Genomic DNA, 27,110 nt, shown 5'->3' with positions numbered 1-27,110 from the left:
ACTTATTACTCCATACATTTTTCCTGACACCCAAAAGTACTAATTTAATTTTGGCAGGAAAATGGTCCAATTCACACATTTATCAAGTGAACATCCCTGGTCGTCCCTACTGCCTCTGATCTGGCGGACTCACTAAACACAAATGCTTTGTTTGTAAATGATGTCTGAATGTTGGAGTGTGTCCCTGGCTATCCGCCAATAAAAAAATTATGTCATCTGATTTGATTAATATAAGGAATTTGAAATGGTTTATACTTTTACTTTTGATACACAAGTACATTTTAGGAATTATATTTACTTTTGATCCTTAAGTATATTTAAAACCAAATACTTTTAGACTTTTACTCAAGTAGTATTTTACTGGGTAACTCACTTTTACTTGAGTCATTTTCTATTAAGGTATCTTTACTTTTACTCAAGTATGGCAATTTAGTACTTTTTCCTCCACTGACAAATTAATTTAATGCATGTCATAACAAGATGCCCAGAGCTTCAAGCTTTCTTCTCAACACTCACTCTCTCCACACCTACAACATTTTTGTTTCCGCATGGAAACAACTAGCTTGCCTGCTCTATCCTCACTGACTGGTGAAGTAATTTAAATGAACTAAATGTAAAAACTGTTGATTTCACAAGTAAAAAAATGAACAGAAAGGAAGGATATATATATAAACCAGTACTTTTGGGGGGTTTGGAAACCAGTTCAGAACTTTATTTTGCTAGTTGAAACAGTGGAACAAAACCCAAAAATATTTTGGTTCCAAACCCTGAGAGAAACAAGCAAAAATGTATATATTTTTTGAAATAAGAACAAATCTGATGGGGCACGTACCCCTGTGCCCCCTATGGGCATGACAGCTGATAGGGGTGAGATGTCAATCCACCTGCTGCTGTATGTTCTACAGTGCATGCACACAGATCAATTGCAGGTAAAAAGGAAAATGTTCTTTACTGTAATCTCCAGGCCCCAGCATATGAACACATAACTATTATCAAGAATGCTGATGTGAAAGTGTGTGGGTCAACCAGCATCAACGACATTCTCCTGAGTTGGGTCTACTTTTTCTTACTTGCGGCAGGTGTACATTAGAAGGCCGCGTTTTACGCCCTCACGAGGATGCAAGTGGAAGCGAAACATTCGAGCAGGGTCAAAGCGAAGCGATTCACTTTGAGGGAGAAAACAACAACCCAGGAAGTAGGTAACGTAATCGGCTGTTGAACGGGGACCACAAACTCAATACAGAAGTTCGACACATTTGATGCATCAGGATCAAATAAGTTATCGCTCGGGTGGCAAAGGACTCCATTTTCCAACAACATGTCTAATGATATGGTAGGTGCTGGAAAAATCGTTATTTTCTGATGTGCTTGAAATATTTTGCTTTGTATAGAAAACAAAACATTACAGCGTTATAACCCGTCTCAGTCGAGTCCACACAGTCTATCCTTCTCACTTGAGAATCTAAATGTATCAGGTTGATAATTTCGTCTCCTGTTTGGGCTTCATATTATGTAATGAAAAGGTTCTGTTTTGCCCTCACTGCAAATTCTTTCTGACCAAGATGTCGTGGCAATGTCGTTTTTGAGGAAATGGACCAAAGTGTTGAAATTGTACATTTCTCTACTGGCGCCTGCGCAACAGTTGTTACTTTTGGGTAGTATAGTTTGATTTGATAAACACACTTGAATGTAGCCAAATCTATTTATTAGACAACAATAAAAATAGCAATAAAGCTTGAAACAATATCTTGGACAATATTACAAGAAAACTAATTAATTAGTTAACACCTCAAAGACAACCTCAGCATGAAGCTTCAACTGTGTAAATTTGAAGGATATGATAGTCAAATATACAAGGCTAACTCAAATACTACACCTTACTCTTTATGGGCTCTATGGGAGAATACTGGAAAACCCCGTATGAACTTACTGTGGAATACTGTACTGTGCTTCCTCCTCAAGAGGGGATGTAATAGTCTTGAAGTTTACTGAACAAAAATATAAACACAACATGTAAAGTGTCGGTTTCATGAGATGAAATAAAAGACCTCAGAAATGTTCCATGTGCACAAAAGCTTATTTCTCTTATTATGTGCAGACATTTGTTTACATCGTTGTTAGTGAGCATTTCTCCTTTGCCAAGATAATCCATCCACCTGACAGGTGTGGCATATCAAGAAGCTGATTAAACATGATGATCATTACACAGGTGCAGCTTGTGCTGGGAATAATAGAAGGCCACTATAAAATGTGCAGTGTTAACACACAACACAATGCCACAGATGTCTCGTGTTTTGAGAGAGCGTGCAATTGGCATGTTGACTGCAGGAATGTCCACCAGAGCTGTTGCCAGAGAATTGAATGTTCATTTTTCTACCATAAGCCACTTCCAATGTCGTTTTAGAAAATTTGGCAGTACATCCAACTGGCCTCACAACCGCAGACCACATGTAACCACGCCAGCCCAGGACCTGCACATCCGGCTTCTTCACCTGTGGGATCGTCTGAGACTAGCCACCGGGACAGCTAATGAAACTGTGGGTTTGCACAACCAAAGAATTTATGCACAAACTGTCAAACTGTTTCATCGTCCTCACCAGGGTCTTGACTGCAGTTGGCATCCTAACCGACTTCAGTGGGCAAATTCTCACCTTCGATGGCCACTTGCACACTGGAGAAGTGTACTCTTCACAGATGAATCCTGGTTTCATCTGTACCAGGCAGATGGCAGACAGCATGTATGGCGTTGTGTGGGCGAGCGGTTTGTTGATGTCAACGTTGTGAGCAGAGTGTCCCATGTTGGAAGTGGGGTTATGGTATGGGCAGGCATAAGCTATGGACAACGAACACAATTGCATTTTATTAATGGCAATTTGAATGCACAGTGACCAGATCCTGAGGCCCATTGTCGTGCCATTCAACTGCCGCCATCACCTCATGTTTCAGCATGTTTCATGCACGGCCCCATGTCACAAGGATCTGTACACAATTCCTGGAAGCTGAAAATGTTCCAGTTTTTCCATGGCCTGCATACTCACCAGATATGTCACCCATTGAGCATGTTTGGGGTGTTCTGGATCAACGTGTACGACAGCGTGTTCCGTTTCCCGTCAATATCCAGCATCTTAGCACAGCCATTGAAGAAGAGTGGGACAACATTCCACAGGCCACAATCAACAACCCAATCAACTCTATGCGAAGGAGATGTGTCGGGCAGCATGAGGCAAATGGTGGTCACACCAGATACTGACTGGCTTTCTAATCCATGACCCTTTTTTTAAGGTATGTGTGACCAACAGATGCATATCTGTATTCCCAGTCATTTGAAATTGACTGATTTTCTTTATATGAGCTGTAACTCAAGTAAAATCTTTGACATTTTTGCATGTTGCATTTATATTTTTGTTCAGTGTACAATTGACTAAAGGGATGATTCCTAAAAGGAACAATTTTTTTTTTGTATTTCCATTAAATATAATCCATAGAAGGGTCCTTTTGGAGTAAAGATTGTTGACATATTTGACATTTGTATCTTAAAGCATAATTGAAAAAATAATACATTGAAGAGGTATATTTGTGACATTTTGGCTTTACCCTTTAAGACTACATATTTTTTTGTCTGTAGGTGCTACAAAGCGAAAATGTGTCATATGAAGCTTTACCGCTGACTCTGTAATATTAGTAGTATATTGAAAATATATTCATGGACAAAATATGATTTTGCAAATGTTCTACATATTATTTAACATAATATACTCTACAGGCATATCAAAGTTCCTGAGTGGTATTTCTGCTACTTTTAGGGTTATGGTCCAATTTGTAAGCGTTGCCAACATAGTGAATGTATACATGGATTCAAAATGCTAGCTCTCTGCTGGTTATTTGCAGGGTGTGCAATGGTACAAGTAAAATAAGTGCTGTGATTGGTTACATTGCTTACTATGCCAATTTCTCTGTATAAAATGGGCCATAACCTTAACTAGCAGAGATCCCACTGGATCTTTGATATGCCCATAGATCAATTTATAATGTTCAACAATATTTGCGTGTATATTTTTCAGTATTCATAAATGAATGTAAGACAATTGTTATTGAAATGAAATACTACTCCTATTACAGAGCAAGCAATAAAGATTAAAATGACGACAATTTTTGCTTTGTAGCACCTACAGATGAAACATTAGATCTGGAATTCATAGCGTTGAAACTGCCACGTCCGTTTGCGATATGACAACAACAAAGATGCTACTTCAGACAACAAACACTGTTTTTTCCCCGGTCGGACATCATTGCACCTATAACAGAACATCAGAGTACACATTTCATATTTTACCATGATGCTGAATGCTCATTCCCTCAAAACAATAACAAATGCGCTTGGGGTGGCGCTGTTGCGCCTATCGCGGATCTCAGCTTTAGAGAAGGTCTGGGTAAGACCAAAATGTCACAAATGTTCCAACTTCAATTGATTATTCCTCAATTAAGCTTTAAGATACAAATGTCAAATATGCAGCACCAGTCAAAAGTTTGGACACACCTACTCATTCAAGGGTTTTTCTTTATTTGGACTATTTTCAACATTGTAGAATTATATTGAAGACCTCTACTATGAAATAACACATGGAATTATGTAGTAACCAAAAAAGGGTTAAACAAATCAAAATATATTTTAGATTCTTTAAAGTAGCCACTCTTTGCCTTGATGACAGCTTTGCACACTCTTGGCATTCACTCAACCAGCTTCACCTGGAATGCTTTTCCAGAAGTCTTGAAGGAGTTCCCACATATGCTGTGCATTTATTGGATGCTTCACCTTCACTCCGTGGTCCGACTCATCCCAAACCATCTCAATTGGGTTGAGGTCGGGGGATTGTGGAGGCCAGGTCATCTGATGTAGCACTCCATCACTCTCCTTCTTGGTAAAATAGCCTTACACAGCCTGGAGGTGTGTTGGGTCATTGTCCTGTTGAAAAACAAATGATAGTCCCACTAAGTGCAAACCAGATGGGATGGTGTATCGCTGCAGAATGCTGTGGTAGCCATGCTGGTTAATGTGCCTTGAATTCTAAATAAATCAGTGTCACCAGCAAAGCACAATCACACCTCCTCCAGGCTTCACGGTGGGAACCACACATTTGGAGATAATCCGTTCACATACTCTGCGTCTCACAAAGACACAGCAGTTGGAACCAAAAATCTCATATTTGGACTCATCAGACCAAAGAAAGATTATCACCAGTCTAATGTCCATTGCTCGTGTTTCTTGGCCCAAGCAAGTCTCTTCTTATTATTGGTGTCCTTTAGTAGTGGTTTCTTTGCAGCAATTCAACCATGAAGGCCTGATTCACAGTCTCCTCTGAACAGTTAATTTTGAGTTGTCTGTTACTTGAACTCTTTGAAGCATTTATTTGGGCTGCAATCTGAGATGTAGTTAAATCTAATGACCTTATCCTCTGCAGCAGCGGTAACTTTGGGTCTTCCTTTCCTGTGACGGTCCTCATGAGATTCAGTTTCATCATAGCTCTTGATTGTTGTTACATTATAGCCTTATTCTAAAATCTACACACAATACCCCATAATGACAAAGTGAAAACAGTTTTTTTTTAATGTTTGCAAATCAATTTAAAATAAAAAACAAATACCTTCAGACCCTTTGCTAGAAAGACTAGAAATTGAGCTACGGTGCATCTTTTTTCCATTGATCCTCCTTGATGTTTCTACAACTTGATTGGATTCCACTTGTGGTCAAATTAATTGAAAAGACACACACCTGTCTATATAAGTTTCCACAGTTGACAGTGCATGTCAGAGCAAAAACCAAGCCACGAGGTTGAAGGAATTGCTCGTAGAGCTCCGAGTCTGGATTGTGTCGAGGCACAGATCTGGGGAAGGGTACCAAAACATTTCTGCAGCATTGAAGGTCCCCAAGAACACAGTGGCCTCTAGCATTCAGAAATGGAACACGTTTGGAACCACCAAGACTCCGACAGCTGGCCGCCCGGCCAAACTGAGCAATCAGGGAAGAAGGGCCTTGGTCAGGGAGATGGCCAAGAACCCGAGGGTCACTCTGACAGTGCTCCAGAGTTCCTCTGTGGAGATGGGAGAACTTGCAGAAAGACCACTATCTCTGCAGCACTCCACCAATCAGGCCTTTATGGTAGAGTGGCCAGATGGAAGCCATTCCTCAGTAAAAGGCAAATGACAGCCCGCTTGGAGTTTGCCCAAAAGCACCTAAAGGACTCGGACCATGAGAAATAAGATTCTCTGGTCTGATGAAACCAAGATTGAACTCTTTGGCCTGAATGTCAAGCGGCATGTCTGGAGGAAACATGGCACCATCCCTACTGTGAAGCATACTGGTGGCAGCATCATGCTGTGGGGATGTTTTTCAGTAGCAGGGACTGGGAGATACCCAAGATGACTCAATGCTGTTATCGCTGCCAAAGCTGCTTCAACAAAGTACTGAGTAAAAGGTCTGAATACGTATGTAAATGTGATATTTCAGTTTTTTTATTTTATATATATTTGCTAAAATGTCTAAACCTGTTTTTGCTTTTGGGGTATTGTGTGTGTGTAGATTAATTAGGGGGGAACTATTTAATCCATTTTAGAATAAGGCTGTAACCTAACAAAAATGTGGAAAAAGTCAAACGGTCTAATCTTGGCCGGAGTTTAGGAAGTTGGTAGGTACTTTTACTGTGTTCGTTGCCAGGGCTGTGGTCGTGAAGGGTACATTGTAGACGGACCACTCAATAGGCTCAACATCAATGTCTTACAGTAGCTCCATAAATCCACAACGTCCCTGAGATGTATTTTAAAACAGAATCTTTGGTGATGGTTGGGAAATTAAAACCTGATAGGCTATAATGTTATTGACCAACATGTTAGGGAAATGACTTGGCATTTAGAAGTACATTTTAGAGCAATCTATGATAGAGGTTCAATGGAACAGAACATTCTTCAACCCTGTTCAAGCCTATACTCTCACACAAAAATTAATTTATTCTTAGTTCACAGTTGTTATCCCAGATTAACAACTGTTCGTTCAGGTTCATGTACACATGAGCTACTCTCTGAAACAGATTTACTATGATTTGATGGCTCCCTCTGACTAGACTGGGATTAATTTAGTGAAGGTTATCTGAGAAAGGAAGCTGGACCTAGTTTGCTGTCAAACATCATTATTATCTATAGCTTGCCCTGGTCCCAGATCTGTTTGTTGCTGTAATTGTCAAACATGTTTGGCATGATAGCACAGACTGGCACTTATTTACTGACCTAAGATCCATAATTCATCTGAATAATTTCCTCATTTATGTTAGCGAAGGGATTATCTGTTGGATGTACTTTCTCTATCAGAGCAGACACACTATATATTCAAAAGTATGTCTATGTGGACACCACTTCAAATCAGTGGATTCAGCTATTTCAGCCACACCGGTTGCTGGCAGGTGTATAAAATCGAGCACACAGCCATGCAATCTCCACATACAAACTGCGAACCATGCCTAATTGCCCAACATCAGTGTGCAACCTTTATAATGCTCTTGTGGTTGAATGGAAGCAAGTCCCCGCACCAATGCTCCAACATCTAGTGGAAAGCCTTCCCAGAAGAGTGGAGGCTGTTATAGCAGCAAAGGGGGGACCAACTCCATATTAATGCCCATGATTTTATAATGACATGTTCAACGAGCTTCAAAAGGGCTTGCTTCTCAAGTATATTTGAGTAAGATTCTGTGTAATACTGTATGTAGCCTACTAGTGTCTCTATCATCAGTGAACTTCCTTTGTTCATCAGTATGTAATGTTGCGCTCTCAATGGGACTTGTCATTTGATAGCAGTCTGCCATTCAGTATGCCTCATGCAGGCAGAGCCCTGTGCCGGGAGAGAGCAGGTTGTGAAGGAGAGAGCGAGGAGACTCACCGAGTGGAAAGAAAGAAAGAAGAGATTCCTGTGTTTGTGAGCCAGATGGCTCACGGGGTTTGGAAGAAATGTGCAACACCCCTTCTCCCCCTTCTCTCACATACAGTGGGGCAAAAAAGTATTTAGTCAGCCACCAATTGTGCAAGTTCTCCCACTTAAAAAGATGAGAGAGGCCTGTAATTTTCATCATAGGTACACAGACAAAATTAGAAGAAAAAAATCCAGAAAATCACATTGTAGGATTTTTAATTAATTTATTTGCAAATTATGATGGAAAATAAGTATCTGGTCACCTACAAACAAGTGAATGACCTGCAGAGAGCTGGGACCAAAGTAACAAAGCCTACCATCAGTAACACACTACGCCGCCAGGGACTCATCCTGCAGTGCCAGACGTGTCCCCCTGCTTAAGCCAGTACATGTCCATGCCTGTCTGAAATTTGCTAGAGAGCATTTGGATGATCCAGAAGAAGATTGGGAGAATGTCATATGGTCAGATGAAACCAAAATAGAACTTTTTGGTAAAAACTCTACTCGTTGTGTTTGGAGGACAAAGAATGCTGAGTTGCATCCAAAGAACACCATACCTACTGTGAAGCATGGGGGTGGAGACATGCTTTGGGGCTGTTTTTCTGCAAAGGGACCAGGACGACTGATCCGTGTAAAGGAAAGAATGAATGGGGCCATGTATCGTGAGATTTTGAGTGAAAACCTCCTTCCATCAGCAAGGGCATTAGAGATGAAACGTGGCTGGGTCTTTCAGCATGACAATGATCCCAAACACACCGCCCGGGCAACGAAGGAGTGGCTTCCTAAGAAGCATTTCAAGGTCCTGGAGTGGCCTAGCCAGTCTCCAGATCTCAACCCCATAGAAAATCTTTGGAGGGAGTTGAAAGTCCGTGTTGCCCAGCAACAGCCCCAAAACATCACTGCTCTAGAGGAGATCTGCATGGAGGAATGGGCCAAAATACCAGCAACAGTGTGTGAAAACCTTGTGAAGACTTACAGAAAACGTTTGACTCTGTCATTGCCAACAAAGGGTATATAACAAAGTATTGAGAAACTTTTGTTATTGACCAAATACTTATTTTCCACCATAATTTGCAAATAAATTCATAAAAAATCCTACAATGTGATTTTCTGGAATTTCTTTTTCCTCATTTGTCTGTCATAGTTGAAGTGTACCTATGATGAAAATTACAGGCGTCTCATCTTTTTAAGTGGGAGAACTTGCACAATTGGTGGCTGACTAAATACTTTTTTGCTTCACTGTACGTGTAGTATTGGCATAACACTTCAACTCCTTACAGCATCTTTTACACTTCAAGGTGTCAAAGTTCACACAGCAAGCTGTCTGAAATATGAACGGAAATTACATATGCACAAACTACTATGCAAATAAAAAAACATGGAGTGATGAACAGTTACAGGGGCCTTTCTTTCATATACGCCTCCTGGCAATGCAGTTACAGGGGCCTTTCTTTCATGTACACCTCCTGGCAATAAAATAGGCCTAATTGAAAGATTCATATGTTCCTGATTCTGACTTGGATCGTTGGGTGTATTCCAAACGGAAGCAAATGGATTTGAATTTGTCCAATAGAAACTCTCGTTTTCGTTGCAAAACGTTCTCCATTTGGAGTAAACGGTTGCCGTTGCAAAACTTTTTGGACCAATGATTACACCAGTTTTTTGTGTGCAGGTCTTACGTCATCATTAAAAGGCAGTTATGACTTGTAGATATGACCTAAAGTTACAGCACATACAGGTGTAAAACTGCTCCACAGGGTCCCCTGCCTACTGTTGTAAATTGATTTTTGATAAAGCTTTTGTAAGAGAATACAAATGAACTCACGCAGATATTACCAGTTTCCAAAAACATGTGCAGAAGCGTATTATCCTCATTGACCTCTCATGCTCTTTCTCTCTCTCTCTCGTGTTCTATTACTTTCTTTCATGTTCTGTCTCCGTTTTTCTCCAGGAGAAGGGTGAGGTGGTGGAGCAGGACAAGGTGAAGACCCTGCAATCTCAGGTGGATGGGGTGAAGGACATAATGACCCAGAACGTGGACCGGATCCTGGCCCGGGGTGAGAGGCTGGATGACCTGATGGGCAAGTCAGAGGACCTGCAGGCTGGGGTCAGTCCTACAACACTGTTCTTCCCCTCTTGTGTGCTCCTCTACTGTTTTTTTATTTATTTTTATTTCATAGTTAATCCAAATTAGGTATCCATAATTGGATTTAAAGTAGTCTTGGACTTAGTTTGTGACCCACAGTTTGGGTTTGTGTAGTGTACTTCAGTTTAAATCCAATTAAATCAAATCAAACTTGCATTTAAAATTCGCAATACACTTTACAGTAAAACAAAATGCATTATACACACACACACACACACACACACACACACACACACACACACACACAGTTTGCAAAGCATTGGTTACTGCAAAACAATGCAAATTGTATTTCTAATAGCATCCCATCTCTCCCTCAGGCTCAGAACTTCAAGCACACGTCTCAGAAGGTGGCTCGTTCCTACTGGTGGAAGAACATGAAGCTGTGGGTGGTGATAGTGGTCATCGTCCTTGTCATAATCCTCATCATCGTACTGCTTGCCACTGGAGTCATCCCTACTAGCTCGCCTGCTCCCCCTCTTCCCACACCCACAAAAGCGCAATAACCCCCCATGGCGGAGACACACATTTACAGTACATCACACACACGCACATACACACTCACATACTTGTTAGCTTACTTACCACCTGAGCTATTTCTTTCAAGAGAAGCCCAACTTCGAGACCAACTTGGCTCATGATCAATAGCTACTGTTGACTCTACTGTTCAACAATGCGTCATCACTTTGAAATGATGCATGTTGGCTTTTATGAATAACCCTCACTTATTTGCACATTTTCTCCCTTTTTCTTAAATACATCACTGTCTCAACTCTTGTACTGCTTCACACCCTCCATCTAACCAGTCTTTGGCCATTCAAACACCATATGGTTCATTTGAAGGAAAAAAACTACTAACTCCCCTGCTATATCTGTTAATGCTGGGCCGCAAATATTTTTCAGGGAAGACCAAAGTACTAATTAAGGGGTAGATATTGTCATTGTAGCCTATATAATGTTATTTGTGACACATTTCTAAATTCATGCTGGTATTTATTTGGCATTTATGGTTTCTATTCATTTGGTGTTTTGAGGGTATGTAATGTGATCCACACACAGTCAGGGGTAAGGAGTTAAGCCTCCAAGAGGTCAAAGGTCAGGACAGCTTTGAATGGGTGAACATAGGAGATATGAAAAGATTTGTGCTGTAGAGATGTGTTTGTCATGGTCATTGTTGCTGATATTTATTTTAAATTGTTTGTATAGTTAGTCTTTTCTCACTTTTTCACCGTATTTGAATGGGTTTTAGCTGAGCTGGTTACTAGAACGGTTGTCACAGTGTTTTTGTTTTGAAAGATGGGAGAACAGATTTTCTTACTTGCAATGTTACAGTTAAAGAAAGCATCGGAGGCCACAGACGAGACACAGGCTGGTGGGAACTGAGAGAGGGAAAGAGAGAATGGTGGGAGACTCTGGAGAAGTGAAAGGTCTTTACACCTCTATCCATGACCTTCTGATACTCCATCATACATAACCTGCTGGAACTCTTGTCAGGACCTATGCTTGTTATCATGTTCCATGCACCCAGGTCTTGGAAACCCTGGCTAACTCCAGTCAAGCTGCTGTGAGAGAGGGATGATTGAACAGCTAACAAGTCCCCTGCTAGTCTAAACTAATGTCTGAAGCTCCTATGACTGCTGTCACGACATGGCTTAGTTACTGCCTTGTTTTAGGAAGACACTATCTTTCAATTGTAATGTACTGTAATTCAGTCATTGCTTACCTATTTCTTCCCCTTTTATTTCTTTGCCCACTTTAATCTTAATTCCCCCAAAATGTATTAATTCTGGTAATGTAATCTTGACTCCATTAAAACGATAAATTGCAGAGTAGCTTTTGGTACATGTATTCTTTAGCTACTTTTGCCTTTTAACTTATCCCACTGCCCACTCCAATGGTGCAATACCATCTGAGCTTTGGAGAGGTCAAGGGGTTAACTCCCATGCATGTATATAGTTCATGTTTAGTTTTTTCACCTGTTAGTACATTTGTAAACCATCCAAGTAGTGTAACATTGAGGTTAATTTAAGGCTATTTGTCATCTCTTCTGAACATCTTTTGTTTTTCATATTACTGTATTAATGTTATTTTTAATCAACAATACAAATGAAGGAGTATGATATGACATGCTTGGATTAAAAAAGTGTCTACATACTTAGAAAATGCCTGACACCTTTTATAATGGGAAATTATTGAAGTACAATTTTGCCTTAATCCCTTAATTAAAAGTATAAGCACATTAAAAAAAAAAGTTTTTATAAGGCTGCCACCTTAATGTGCCTTGCTATAGTCCGATCATAAAGGTCAGATATGTGTAACCGTGGGCCGCCGGGCCAGAGATATAATGATATTTTAGACCAGTAGGATGTATTGGGAATTTGGGCCAGTTACAATTGTTGGAGAATTATTTGTTTTTCATTCATTGATAGAGTTCAATTATGTTTCTGATGAGTTATATAATAAATAGTATTACCTTACGCAGTGATTTAGTTTTGTTCTTTCCTATTGTCTCAAATTATATTTGCTTGATCATAAAGTCACAAGAGGGAGACACATCACACTAACACAAAGAGGTCGGTGTAGTTGCTCAAAGGATCATGGGGAAAACCTTTGGGTTTTCCCCGTGGTTGTTTTACTGTGTTCTAACTGCTGGGATCTCTCAATACGCTAATGGGGGGGGTCTTGATTAAGTGTTTACTTTGTGAAGGCGTTATCTTGAATCAACAGAAAAGAACAGTTGAGCCATTACCAGAACAGTCAAGGTTCCCAGAGTTTTAATCTAATATTTGATATCTTTGGAAGCATTAACAGTATTTACTTGGACTGTATATAAGGTTTTACAGTGGGCATAAACAGTGTTAACATCTTGCAATTTGAACTCTCCATGCAAAGACCTCAAGGACATCTCAATCTCCATCCATGTGTGATATCTCACAGCACAGATCTCACATACGGGAAGGGGGTCCAGGTTGTTTGGATCTGATCTCCTTAGGCTGCGTTAACACAGGCAATCCAATTCTGATCTTTTTTCCACTAATTGGAAGGGATACTGGATTGATAGAGGTAGATATGTATAGTGCAGTGGAGGCTGCTGAGGGCAGGATGGCTCATAATAATGGCTGGAACAGCGCAAATGGAATGGCATCAAATATATGGAAACCGTGTGTTTGATGTATTTGATACTATTCCACTGTTTCTGCTCCAGCCATTACCACCAGTGCCCCCCCTTCCCAATGAAGGTGCCACCAACCTCCTGTGGTATAGGGGTTAAGGTATATAAGGTATATGTATATGGGTAAGGTGACTAGGAATCAGGATATATGGTAAACAATAAACAGAGTAGAGTAGTTCTGGTTTATCCCAAAGAATGAATGTGATTGTTTTTAACAAAGCATGAAAAATGCTAATCTTATATTACCAAGGTACTTCTCACATAACAATTTACATTTGCAATCCTTATGACCAACCATGTGTTCCTGAAACAACAGATTCCAATGTAAGAAACTAAAAGAGCCCATTTATACTGGACAGGAAATGGTATCTAGGCATTCTGTCTGGATTCTGATTGGAAGTCATGTGGATGTGAGTCCTCATTCCTCCATATTACATAATGATAAGGAGGGAGGGCCGAGTGGACTGAATATGTTCTTTGTGTTGGTGTGGAACGGACCCAGACGTGACCCATTGTTAACTAGGCCTGAGAGAGTCTGGTTAGTACCACACGACCTGACACAGCCTCACATGGTGGCTGTCATCTGCCCCCTAACAGAAATGGATTGGAAATGGGGCAGTTTGGGTAAATGCCGGATGGGCCTGTCCATATTTAACCCAGTGGACCGTTCTAAATTGGGGGTTTTGTGCAGAATGATCATTATTTGCCAAATGTAGGGGCCTCAAGGGAAAAAAATGGGCAATGTGTGAGCCGATTTGTGGTCCCAGTCCATACCTGCCCCCATACACAATTAAGGGCCCCAACACTGGGCACAGCTCTAGTATGCTCTGATAAAGCCAAGGCAGGCAACCAGGGTTATAGCTTACTTCTTATTCATGTTTATCATTAAGTCAATGTTGACAGATGAAGGCGATAAAGAGAAAATCCTGCCTTCCCAGGTAACCCATTTATGATTTCTTTATTACAGTTCAAGGACAGTTAATGAAAATGTATGAAAACATGATGTTAGTGTTGGTTGGTTTAATCTCATATTGGTAAGATGGAGGACAACAGATATTCCTGCATGACCTTTAATTACAAATATACTAAGCATACAGGTACACAGTGCACTCAGACAAAAAGTGTGGTTTTCGTTCACATGCATGTTTCTGTACTGGTTTCATGTCACAAAACCTTGATGGAAATAGTTGTAATGATGAAATAATGTAAGAATGTGCATTCAGCTCAGTGATCAAATTACTCAGACTGCATTTTCCTACTGAAAACTTGTGAATTCCCTACCAAATGGAATATACATTTTTAAGTTTATTTAACTGTGAGAAAAGTTTTACTTCCTCTCGCATGTATTACTTCACTTTCAATTTCCTGATTATTATTTTTTTGTGGGGTTTGTGCTCTCTCACCCCACTCCTCCCTTCCTTTCCAAGATGTCCTGCATGAAAGTTTCATATTATGACTGTGCTATGTCAGTTGTCATAAGTGGAATGTAGGTTTACATCAACTGTAACTCTTATGGTGAGCGTTATTTATTATGTATTATAACTGAATAAATACAGACTAAGGCTGTGAGTTAAACTATAATTGAAAAACAGTATTAACAGAACAGGGTGTACACTAGAAGCACAGGGAATTTGGGATGGAAGTTGGTAGTCCATAACTAAATTTTTTCAGAGCCACGCTACTGACCGTTGCTGACAGTGAACACAGACAAGGACCCTTTGTTTAAGTTTTGGAGCCTGTTGAATGTGGGCCAATTTGTCATAAAATGCAGTTTTTGTTTTCAATCCCCTCTACTAAAAAGGCAAATCATGGTCATATAGCCCACTCATTAGACTAGCTACTGTCATAGTAGCAGTGGTGGAAAAAGTACTCAAAAGTCATACTTGAGTAAAAGTAAAGATACCTTAATAGAAAATGACTCAAGTAAAAGTGAAAGTCATCCAGTAAAATACTACTTGTATAAAAGTATTTGGTTTTAAGTATAATTATGTATCAAAAGTAAATGGAATTGCTAAAATGTACTTAAGTATCAAAAGTAAAAGTATTAAGAATTTCCAATTCAATATTTTATGCAAACCAGACAGCACAATTTATTTGTATTTTTTTTATTTATTTAACGGAGAGCCAGGGGCACACTACAACACTCTGACATTAATTCACAAACAAAGCATTTGTGTTTAGTGATTCCGCCCGATCAGAGGCAGTAGGGATGACCAAAAAATAACTTAAGTAATACTTTAAAGTATTTTTACTTAAGTACTTTACACCACTGCATAGTAAGCCTAGGTGAAAGTGAAAGGCAATGGCTGAATATTAATATATAATGAAGGCTCTATAACACTCGTCAAAAGCCTGTACAATCTGTAGATTTTCAAATGATACGGAAGGTGTACGGTTTTGCCCTTTCACTTATGTAGTATGATCACGCATCTAATATTACCGATCAGCATTTAAATTCAGTGACATTACGGCCGCGACGTCACAGGGTCTGTTCTGCTGACTTCCAGAAAAGGGGTGGATGTCACCCGACCCGACCAGTAGACTTCAGTGAAAGTGGAAGAGAGTAGATCAGGAAAAATAAAGAATATCGACTAAAAGAAAGATTGCAACTAACTGTAGCCAACTGCAAATGAGATAAGGTTAAAATAAAAGTTTGTCATATCGGAAAATCATCTTGGATAAAGACAACATTTGTTTGAACACAAAGTTTATGCCAAGACGCAATGCATTGTGTTCAGTGACAGTTTACGACGGGAATAGAGATAGTAACGTGAAAGTAATGGTAAGTTTCTATGATTTTTTTGACAAATAAAGGATTAAGAAATACTATATTTATATATGTTTATGTATTCATAATTTAGTTTATTAACCTCAATATTGCACAGACCTGTAAGAAGCGTTCCTTTATCACTGTATGTGTATAGCCTATATTAGGCTACAGCCTGGCTTTGAATTGCGTTAGACCGTTTTCCTGCATTGAATTTGACTGTTATGTAGCCTACATCGTGTGATACAGTTAATTAGATATGAATTATTCCCTTTTATAGTTTTTATTTGATTTAGATTTGACTTATGAGAGATCAAACATAATTCAAACAAATTCATGCAAATAGATTATCTCATACAGACAGGGTTGGGTAGGTTACTTTCTAAATATAATCCGTTACAGTTACTAGTTACCTGTCCAAAATTGTAATCAGTAACTTAACTTGTTGAAGTTTACATAGCTGGCCATATATGAATGTTACATTTTACTTTATGGGTTGGTTATTTAGGCTTTTTCTAACCCATCGCCTTCTACTTCACACAATAAAACGATTAAGTTACAAGTTATATCTTTACATTAATAAAAACCAAAGTCTATCAGAATTCCAGTCATTCCAATAAATGTTATACCCCTTGATCTTCAAGAATAGGACTTGGAAATATAGATTAGCCAAATTGTTTCACCTGAGCATAACCCCAAAATCAAGGACTTATTAGCCACCAGCCCTACTCTGTTGTTTATGATTTTGTTGTCATGACAGACTGATTGGGCTCATTGATTTGAGTTGAAAAATAATGCTGCGCTCATGGAATGGCGTGCTTTGAGCCATATTGAAAAGTGCTGTTTATATGTGAAAAATGTATGCCATATTCTGCATTTGCTATAGGCCTATTGTTTACCTTTTTGTTGGTGACACTTTAATATCTTAATAATATGCAGATGAAACAGATGAAACAATAACAAAACTGACACCCCGCCTTTGTTTTGGTAAAAACAGAAGATAGCCCTATTTGATAAAAGACCAAGTCCATATTATGGCAAGAACAGCTCAAATAAGCAAAGCGAAACGGCAGTCCATCATTACTTTAAGACATGAAGGTCAGTCAATACGGAACAAAATTGCATTCACAAAAACCATCAAGTGCTATGATGAAACTGGCTCTCATGAGGACCGCCACAGGAATGAAAGACCCAGAGTTACCTCTGTTGCAGAGGATAAATTCATTCGAGTTACCAGCCCAAATAATGCTTCACAGAGTTCAAGTAACAGACATCTCAACATCAACTGTTCAGAGGAGACTGTGTATCAGGCCTTCATTGTCAAATTGCTGCAAAGAAACCACTACTAAAGGACACCAATAAGAGGAAGAGACTTGCTTGGGCCAAGAAAACATGAGCAATGGACATTAGACCGGTGGAAATCTGTCCTTTGGTGTGGATTCCAAATTTGAGATTTTTGGTTCCAACCGCTTTGTCTTTGTGAGAACCAGTCTGGGTGAACGGACGATCTTCGCATGTGTAGTTCCTGCCATAAAGCATGGAGGAGGAGATGTTATGGTGTGGGGGTGCTTTGCTGATGACACTGTCTGTGATTTATTTAGAATTCAAGGCACATTTAACCAGCATGGCTACCACAGAATTCTGCAGCGATACGCCATCCCATCTGGTTTGGGCTTAGTGGGACTATCATTTGTTTTTCAACAGGACAATGACCCAACACACCTCCAGGCTGTTTAAGGGCTATTTTACCAAGATGGAGAGTGACAGAGTGCTGCATCAGATGAGCTGGCCTCCACAATCCCCCGACCTCAACCAAATTGAGATGGTTTGGGATGAGTCGGACCACAGAGTGAAGGAAAAGCATCCAACAACTGCTCAGCATATGAGGGAAGTCCTTCAAGACGGTTGGAAAATCATTCCAAGTGAAGCTGGTTGAGAGAATGCCAAGAGTGTGCAAATCTTTCATCAAGGCAAAGGGTGGCTATTTGAAGATTCTCAAATATAAAATATATTTTGATTTGTTTAACACTTTTTTGGTTACTACATGATTCCATATGTGTTATTTCATAACTCTATTGTCTTCACTATTATTCTAAAATGGATGTAGCAATTACAGATTGCCCCTTAAATCTATCAAAAGTGTGCGAGTTTGAGCACGTGTCCATTAGGCCTATGGATATTTTTTCTTCTCAGAATGAATTAGATTGAGCAATCATAGCCCCACTTTCATTCCATAGGCTGGGATCCGCACTATTCAGCTGTTGCAAGAGTGCATTTTCCACTGGCTGTCCACTGGTTTCAAAAACAATGATTGATAGGCAGCTTAAGCTTCTTTAATTAAACCATTATTGGGTTCAAATACAAATTTATATTTGTGAACAGCCATCCACAACAACCACCAGCTAAATGAGAGAGCAGCAGTGTGATTCACATCAATGCGCTATGTGGATATCAATAAAAAGTGATATCCGTATAGCCATAGACTACATCACTGCTGTCGTCCTTACCTCCAAGCGTTTATTCAAATTGGATCATCTTTGGATGCCAACAGCAGTTGCACCATTGGAAGACATAGCTTGGACTGTAGCCTACAAAAACGTATGCCTGATTTTCCCGCGATCCATCAAACACATTTAGCGTGTCATCATAGTAGTCTCTGACTTGTGGTCAGACACGCTCAGGCGGAACATATTTAGATTTTCAATTTTGATTTGAATGTCATTGACATCCTTTCTGAATTTAAAAGTAATCCTCAAAGTAATCTAGTTTTTCAAAAGTATCTGTAATCTGATTACAACATTTTTGCTGGTAACGTAACTGATTACAGTTACCGTTTTTTGTAATCCGTTACTCCCCAAACCTGCATACAAACCTGAAAATGGTTTGTGAACGTCATCAGAGGGCCAGGGTAATAATTTAGTGTAGGATATTAACCTATCAATCAACCACATTTAAATGGTTAGATATTTTTATGTTTGTTTATGACATTACTATATTTACTCTTATTTAATAACAGATATAGACCCAGCTCTGTTAGATATCTCTGAAGTCCGTAAGCAGACTATCCCTCAAATCACATTTTATTGGTCTCATACACATGGTTAGCAGATGTTAATGTGAGTGTATGTGCTTCTAGTTCCAACAGTGCAGCAATATCTAACAAGTAATCTAACAATTCCCCAACAACTACCTAATACACACAAATCTAAAGGGGTGAATGAGAATATGTACATATATTTATATGGATGAGCGATGGCCGAGTGGCATAGGCAAGGTGCAATAGATTGTATAAAATACAGTATATACATGTGATATGAATAATGTAAGATATCTAAACATTATTCAAGTGCCATTATTTAAAGTGGCATTGTTTAAAGTGACTTGTGATCCATTTATTAAAGTGTCCAGTGATTGGGCCTCAATGTAGGCAGCAGCCTCTCTTGAGTTAATGATTGCTATTTAGCAGTCTGATGGCCTTGAGATAGAGGCTGTTTTTCAATCTCTCGGTCCCAGCTTTGATGCACCTGTACTGACCTCGCCTTCTGGATGATATCGGTGTGAACAGGCAGTGGCTCGGGTGGTTGTTGTCCTTGATGATCTTGCTGTGACATCTGGTGCTGTAGGTGTTATGGAGGGCAGGTAGTTTTCCCCCGGTGATGCGTTGTGCAGATCGCACCACCCTCTGGAGAGCCTTGCTGTTGAGGGCGGTGCTGTTGCCTTACCAGGCTGTGATACAGCCCGACAGGATGCTCTCGATTGTGTATCTGTAAAAGTTTGTCAGGGTTTTGGGTGACAAGCCAAAGTTCTTCAGCCTCCTGAGATTGAAGAGGCGCTGTTGCGCCTTCTTCACCACGCTGCCTGTGTGGGTGGACCATTTCAGTTTGTCTGTTATGTGTACGCCCAGGAACTTAAACTTTCTACCTTCTCCATTGCTGTCCCTTCAATGTGGATAGGGGGATGCTCCCTCTGCTGTTTCCTGAAGTCCACGATCATCTCCTTTGTTTTGTTGACGTTGAGTGAGAGGGTGTTTTCCTGACACCACACTCCAAGTGCCCTCACTTCCTCCCTGTAGGCTGTCTCGTCGTTGTTGGTGATCAAGCCCACTACCGTTGTGTCGTCTGCAAACTTGATGATTGAGGTAGAGGAGTGCATGGCCATGCAGTCGTGGATAAACAGGGAGTACAGAAGGGGCCCCAGTGTTGAGGGTCAGCAAAGCGGAGATGTTGTTTCCTACCTTCACCACCTGGTGGCGGACCATCAGAAAGTCCAGGACCCAGTTGCACAGGGTGGGGTTGAGATCCAAGGCCTCCAGCTTGATGATGAGCTTGGAGGGTACTATGGTGTTGAATGCTGAGCTCTAGTCAATGAACAGCATTCTTACATAGCTATTATTTTTGACCAGATGGGATAGGGCAGTATGCAGTGTGATGGCGATTGCGTCATCTGTGGACCTTTTGGGGCGGTATGCAAACTGAAGTGGGTCTAGGGTGGCCGGTAAGGTGGTGGTGATATGATCCTTGACTAGCCTCTCAAAGCACTTCATGATGACAGAAGTGAGTGCTATGGGGCAGTAGTCATTTAGTTCAGTTATCTTTGCCTTCTTGGGTATAGGAACAATGGTAGCCATCTTGAAGCATGTGGGGACAACAGAGTGGGATAGGGAGCGATTGAATATGTCCGTAAACACACCAGCCAGCTGGTCTGTGCATGCTCTGAGGACGCGGCTGTGGATGCCGTCTGGGCCAGCAACCTTGCGAGGGTTAACAAGTTTAAAAACGTAAATGTTTTACTCACGTCAGCCACGGAGAAGGGAGGGGAGGCGCAGTCTTTGTTAGCGAGCCGCGACAGTGGCACTGTATTATCCTCAAAGTGGGCAAAGAAGGTGTTTAGTTTGCCTGGAAGTGTGACGTCGGTGTTCGTGACGTGGCTGTTTTTGTAGTCCGGGATTTCCTGTAGACCCTGCCACATACGTCTCATCTCTGAACCGTTGAATTGCGACTCCACCTTGTCCCTATACTGGAATTTCGCTTGTTTGATTGCCTTGCGGAGGGAATAACTACACTGTTCATATTCAGCCATATTTCCAGACCTATTTCCATGGTTAAATGCGGTGGATCGCGCTTTCAGTTTTGCGCGAATGCCGCCATCCATCCACGGTTTCTGGTTAGGGTAGTTTTTAATTGTCACAGTGGGTACAACATCTCCAATGCACTTCTTTATAAACGCACTCATCGAGTCAGCGTATAGGACAATGTTGTTCTCTGAGGCTGATCGGAACATATTCCAGTCCGCGTGATCAAAACAATCTTGAAGCGTGGCTTTCAATTGGTCAGACCAGCGTTGAATGGTTCTTGTCACTGGTACATCCTGGTTGAGTTTCTGCCTATAAGACGGAACGAGCAATATGGTGTCGTGGGGAAGGGAGGGTGGGGAAGTTAGAGTAGTAGTGGTCGAGAGTATTAGCCCTGCGTGTCGTGCAATCAATATGCTGATAGAATTTAGGTAGCCTTGTTCTCAAATGTTCTTTGTTAAAATCCCCAGCTACAATAAATGCAGCCTCTGGATATATAGTTTCCAGATTACATAGAGTCCAGTGAAGTTCCCTGAGGGCCGTCTTGGTGTCTGCTTGAGGGGGATTGTACACAGCTGTGACAATAACTGATGAGAATTCTCTTGGTAGGTAAAATGGCTGGCATTTGATTGTAAAGATTTCTAGGTCAGGTGAGCAGAAGGACTTGAGTTTCTGTATGTTGTTATTATTACACCATGAGCCGTTAATCATAAAGCATACACCCTCGCCCTTCTTCTTCCCAGAGAGGTGTTTATCTCTGTTGGCATGATGCATGGAGAAGCCGGGTGGCTGAACTGATTCTGACAACATATCCCGAGAGAGCCATGTTTCTGTGAAACAGAGAATGATACAGTCTCTGATTTCTCTCTGGAAGGCAACCCTTGCTCGGATTTCGTCTAACATGTTGTCAAGAGACTGGACATTGGCGAGTAGTATAGTCTGGAGCGGTGAGCGATGTGCTCGTCTATGGAGCCTGACCAGGAGGCCGCTCCGTCTGCCCCTTCTGCGGCGCCGTTGTTTTGGGTCGGCTACTGGGATTAGATCCATTGTCCTGGGTGGTGGTCTGAACAGAGGATCCGCTTCGGGAAAGTCGCATTCCTAGTCGTAATGTTGGTAAATTGACGTTGCTCTTATACCCATTAGTTCTTCCCGGCTGTATGTAATAAGACTTAAGATTTCCTATTTCCTGGAAGGGGCAACAGTTCCTGTGTGAAGACTTTGTCGCCAGTTGATTTTGAAACCGACTATTGTTCAGCTATTAAAACTTAACTGGTGGTGCGAACTAAATCAGTGCCATGCATATCCTCAAACTTTATGTCTCAATCCAATTTAACTACAACAATCCAGATGTAGTATTATTCACCATATGACAGCTGTAATAGTGAATATAAATGGGAAAGAAATGCAGCTTTTACTAAAGCTTGTATAACTCACGGTGCATTGACTGGTAACTTATAACAGCTAGTCCTGGGGGCACTGAACTAGTGTTCTAACCTCGTCATATCCCACTATGTTTGTGTGTATGAAAGGGTGTCGAAGAAGTAATGACAGTGAAATATGAAATCATCAGATTCGCTGAGATTGCACTTGTTTTGTTCAGTCTCTTGGTTTCCTGCATGAAACAGAGAATCTCACTGCAGAGAAGTACTCACAGTGCGAGGCCATTCCTTCTCTTGCTAGAACAAAAGTGGTACCAAAGACAGTACAGTGTGAAGATAGGCAGTAACTGCTTCTCCAATATAAATAAAAAATATAATATAAATATAAATCCGCAATGCACACAAACCTAAATACTTCCTCAAAGCTAGCTAACCACTCTAGCTAGTATTGACATTATATTTAAATCACAATGGATATGCTAATGTTAGCTAGATAAACATTTGGCTATTGGCTGGCACTGGCAATTTGGGATTATGGAGAGAGAATTGAATTGTTTCTTTGTTATCTTGCTAGGTCGTTATCTAGCTATAGCCACCTGGAAAGTTTCAACAATGGCTTTTTACAAAATAACAATATTAGCTAGCTAGCTAACATTGGAATCTAGACCGTAAACTAAGCAACACACACGGACATGCAAGGCCAAACAATGCTACTGACACCATCTGGTTTGAATGGCTAACGATGAACACAAAAGAGATTGACTGCCTACATTCTGTTCAGAAGTGCTAAGTACTGTCGGCGGGAAAACGTTTGACAATCCTACCGGTGTGTCTGAGCTTTAGTGTTAGAGCACTCAGCATCCTTGACTCCTGAATCACTCACTTCCTTGTCCGGCTCAGAGGGCAAAAGGTCACGGACAGTCCCATCAGGATATAAATCAAGCTCTGCACAACCTATTATTAAATATCCTGTTTACGTTTTTAGTAACTTGAGATTTGCGTCTTCCGTTGATATCAATACATGATTTAAGTGTGCACATCTCAGTTAGGATTCGGCCCTTATAGTTTATAGTAGATTTTGGTGGCCTCCAAGAGTGTCATTGTCACAGTGGGTTGTTCAACCTTCGTTGCCCCAGGGTAAAGTGTTTCATTTGTTTGGAGAGCTGTAGGGTGCCGCCATGTTCCTCCAGACAGACTCAGAGGCTACAGAAAACAGAGTAATCCAGATGTCCAGGAAAACCTGCCCCACTTCAGTTGTTGGGTGTCATATTCCTGTTCTGTCTTGTTTGCTCTATGGAAACGTAATCTCTCAGCCAATATGACTAATGATTAATGTTACTGTGTTAACAATGCACTACTGTTAAGCATTGCATAGGTTACACAACATAAGAAATACAAAATATTACCTTGAACATGGTGACACAAAGATAGGGACAAATCTATAAAGAAAAATGCGTGAGCTACAGTTGTAATTATCTTAATTTGATCACCCTTTTGCAGGATAACCTTCCTGCAACGCAGGAAATGTAAAACATTTAGTGTATTTGAGGTTTAAAAAGGCTTCTAAAGTTTATAATTTCCACTTTAAAATTCCTTTTACGAGAAATACATCAATCTCTACAAAAATGTCCATGAATTATAATCCACATAATTATTCACATTTACTGTTGCTGCAGGATTATTTTCCCTGCTGTAGGAAACTAGATCAAGTTAAGATCCTACATATGTACACACACTATGGTGCTTATGATGATTGTTCAATCATTGTGTCAATAAATTTGTTCAAACCAACCCCTATTCAAATAAACCATTAATAAAATATACACCAAATCGGTAGTGGTTCCATGATTTATCTTCCATTAACCCCAAACGTTTTTTTGTGTGTTCAGGAGAATGGGAAGAACCGCCTGCAGCAGGCCCAGAAGGAGGTGGAAGAGGTGAAGGTGATCATGCTAGATAATCTCAACAAGGCTGACGAGAGGTCAGGCAAGCTGGGAGAACTGGAGAACAGGGCCGATGAACTTCTGGAGAAGGTGATTGAAGTTTATGGATATGTTCCAAATGGAGCCCTATTCTCAGAGAGCTCTGGTCAAAAATTGTGCACTATATCGGGAATAAGGTGCCATTTGGGATGTACCCTAGATGTAATAATATATGTCTTTAATGGAACCAAATCATGACTTAAAACAAAGCATTCGTAATATGAAGACACTGACTTTGAAGGTCTTACTTTGATGATTCCAATGCTATCATACACAAATAGCACAATAGGGTTCTCCTTTGGATTCTCCAGCTTTGGTGTCTCATGAAAGGGTTTTCCAATGTTCCATGGTCCAAAACAAGTCCAGGGAATAGGCAGGAAATGTCATATTGGTGTTTACAAATACACTTTAGGTGGAATTGGAGAGGGGAAATAATGTACAATTTACATCCTGGTTGTGGTTTAAGGTGATATTTTTAGAAAGGTATTTCCTATTGTTGTAAGATGAATTAAACCCACTAGTCTCCCTCGGTATAGAGAGAGGGGTGTCCAGGATGTGCCACAGGGTGCATGTCCGTAATGGTCCATCCTGGGGTCAACCAACCAGGTCACAGCTTTCCCACATTTCTCCCCAGCCAGGCTGTTACATCACAACAACCACATAGTTCTCTGAGGACTCGCTAGGTGGCTGACTGGGTTGCATCCCAAATGGCACCTTATTCCCTATCCCACTACTTTTGACTAGAGCCCACATGGGACACAGCCATAGTTATCTGAGGACTGGTTGGCTGACTTGGTTACTGGGAAAAATAAAACAGAAGCGTCAAGAAAAACAAACAGTCTCGATTCATTGGAAGATCATTGGGAAAGTAGTGTGCACTGTAACTAAAGGCTTCTGTCTAGCAAATTGTCAGAAAATGTCAAGTTTCATGACAGAATAGTTCTTTCTGGAAATTAAAATATGTACAATGCACCATGACCTCAATTGCACGGATAAAGCAGACCCCCCCCTCCTCCTCCATATTCTGACAGATATAGATGCATAGAGTCTTGGTATTAACATCCTACTATCTTAATATTAACATCTTATAATTATGTGTTTTCAGAGTAAGGCTTTCTCAAAGTCTGCTGGAAGAGTTAAACAACAGAAGTGGTGGGAACACATGAAAATGAAAGTGTTGCTGTCCAGTATAGGGGTTGTCGTGGCAGCCATCATCATTGGGATTGTTGTATGGACAGCGTTTGGACCTGACGACCGCAGCTCAAACAGCTCCACTCCTGTAGAGCAGCCCACCTCAGGGCCTTAGGACCATAGACTGTCTGTCAGAGCAAAGGACATGGAGGAAATGAAGATGGAAGATGGAGATGGAGACAGGGGTAATCGAGGCCTCCCCGGAAATAAGGAGTCAATCAGACAAGAATAGTGCATGTAGATGAATATATAGGTTTATTAATAACCTGGTCCCAGATTTGGGACCAAACATTTGGCATGACATTGAGCGACAAGGAGTTGGTATGATGATAGCACAAACATGCTTTCCACCTGAGCTCAATATAAGTTTTGTGGGTTGACTTTTCTTAACTTTTTAATCTGTGATATTGTTTATTTTTAGAAGCATTTTAGGCTCCGTGCTCAGTGTGTAGATCGTTGAATGAAATGGTACCATCACTAGCTCAGCTGCTTCCCAATTCAGTATCGTCTTCAACTGGCCGTAGTTGGTCAGGCTCACTAGTTTAACATTCATACTCAGAAATGCTTCAGCCTTACCATAGGATTTGGTATATGTGAATGTTTGGTCAGTTCAAATAAAAAATATTGTGCCTTTGGTATGTTAAAAAGCAAAAATCACCATTGGATGAATTTTGTATCCTTTTTTTCAGTATTCCATGTAAGCTGTAAAATTATAATTGTCATGACATTTTGTGAGTAAGTCATTTCATGTCATTCTTCCTTTTTTTCTGGTCAAAAGAAACAAGAAAAGGAACTTAATTTTATTTGTATACAAAACACTTAGGTTTGGGGAAAGTTTGTTTCTGTGGGCAATGCAGTGTGAGTACTTATGTTACATGTGTCATTCATTAGCCTACAGGTAAGCAATGTGTACAGTATCAAAAACCACTGCAGAGAAATTGCATCATATCTTCACTTATCTTCTTAACATATGAGTTTGTCTTTTTGGTGTCCTCTCTATTTGTAACCTCATCCCCATGCTCAATTGTTAGCCGGCTGGTGGATGAGATTACCCTATTTGTTACTGATTTTCCTTTCCCAATTGTTTTTTACCCTTGAGCTATTACCATCTCAAATACATGTAAAACTGTAGTGCACAATTTGTAAAATAAAAAATAAGTTGATAAGTTATCTCTGTGGAGCATTTTGATTGAGTGTGTACAATGCATTCAGAAAGTATTCAGACCCCTTGACTTTTTCCACATTTTGTTATGTTACAGCCTTATTATATAATTGATTTGATTGTATTTTTCCCTCTTCAATCTGCACACAATACCCCATAATGACAAAGCGAAAACAGGTTTAGACATTTTTGCAAATGTATTAAAAATAAAAAACTGAAATATTACATTTACATAAGTATTCAGACCCTTTACTCAGTACTTTGTTGAAGCACCTTTGGCAGCGATTAC

At 40.4% G+C, this 27,110-nt stretch overlaps 2 protein-coding genes across 4 annotated transcripts; both read left to right on the top strand.

Moving 5' to 3' along the window:
* Positions 1–1,129: 1,129 nt before the first annotated feature.
* vamp8 (vesicle-associated membrane protein 8 (endobrevin)) lies at positions 1,130–12,574 on the top strand. Of its 2 annotated transcripts, none has more exons than XM_024417883.2 (3): positions 1,130–1,333; positions 9,909–10,061; positions 10,418–12,574. In XM_024417883.2, the coding sequence occupies exons 1-3, from the start codon at positions 1,319–1,321 to the stop codon at positions 10,601–10,603; spliced, it is 354 nt and encodes a 117-aa protein (XP_024273651.1). In that variant the 5' UTR covers positions 1,130–1,318; the 3' UTR covers positions 10,604–12,574. The 2 variants fall into 2 exon arrangements, with proteins under 2 accessions (XP_024273651.1, XP_024273650.1); XM_024417882.2 differs by having other exon boundaries at positions 1,134–1,333; positions 9,906–10,061.
* Positions 12,575–14,089: 1,515 nt separating this feature from the next.
* LOC112248663 (vesicle-associated membrane protein 5-like) lies at positions 14,090–26,829 on the top strand. Of its 2 annotated transcripts, none has more exons than XM_024417881.2 (3): positions 14,090–14,207; positions 24,376–24,519; positions 25,574–26,829. In XM_024417881.2, the coding sequence occupies exons 1-3, from the start codon at positions 14,145–14,147 to the stop codon at positions 25,772–25,774; spliced, it is 408 nt and encodes a 135-aa protein (XP_024273649.1). In that variant the 5' UTR covers positions 14,090–14,144; the 3' UTR covers positions 25,775–26,829. The 2 variants fall into 2 exon arrangements, with proteins under 2 accessions (XP_024273649.1, XP_024273648.1); XM_024417880.2 differs by lacking the exon at positions 14,090–14,207 and adding an exon at positions 15,772–16,051.
* The last annotated feature ends 281 nt before the right edge of the window (positions 26,830–27,110 follow it).

The sequence above is a fragment of the Oncorhynchus tshawytscha genome, linkage group LG04 (assembly GCF_018296145.1).
Source record: "Oncorhynchus tshawytscha isolate Ot180627B linkage group LG04, Otsh_v2.0, whole genome shotgun sequence".
Lineage (NCBI taxonomy): Eukaryota > Metazoa > Chordata > Actinopteri > Salmoniformes > Salmonidae > Oncorhynchus > Oncorhynchus tshawytscha.
This window is presented reverse-complemented; position numbering and strand designations above follow the sequence as displayed.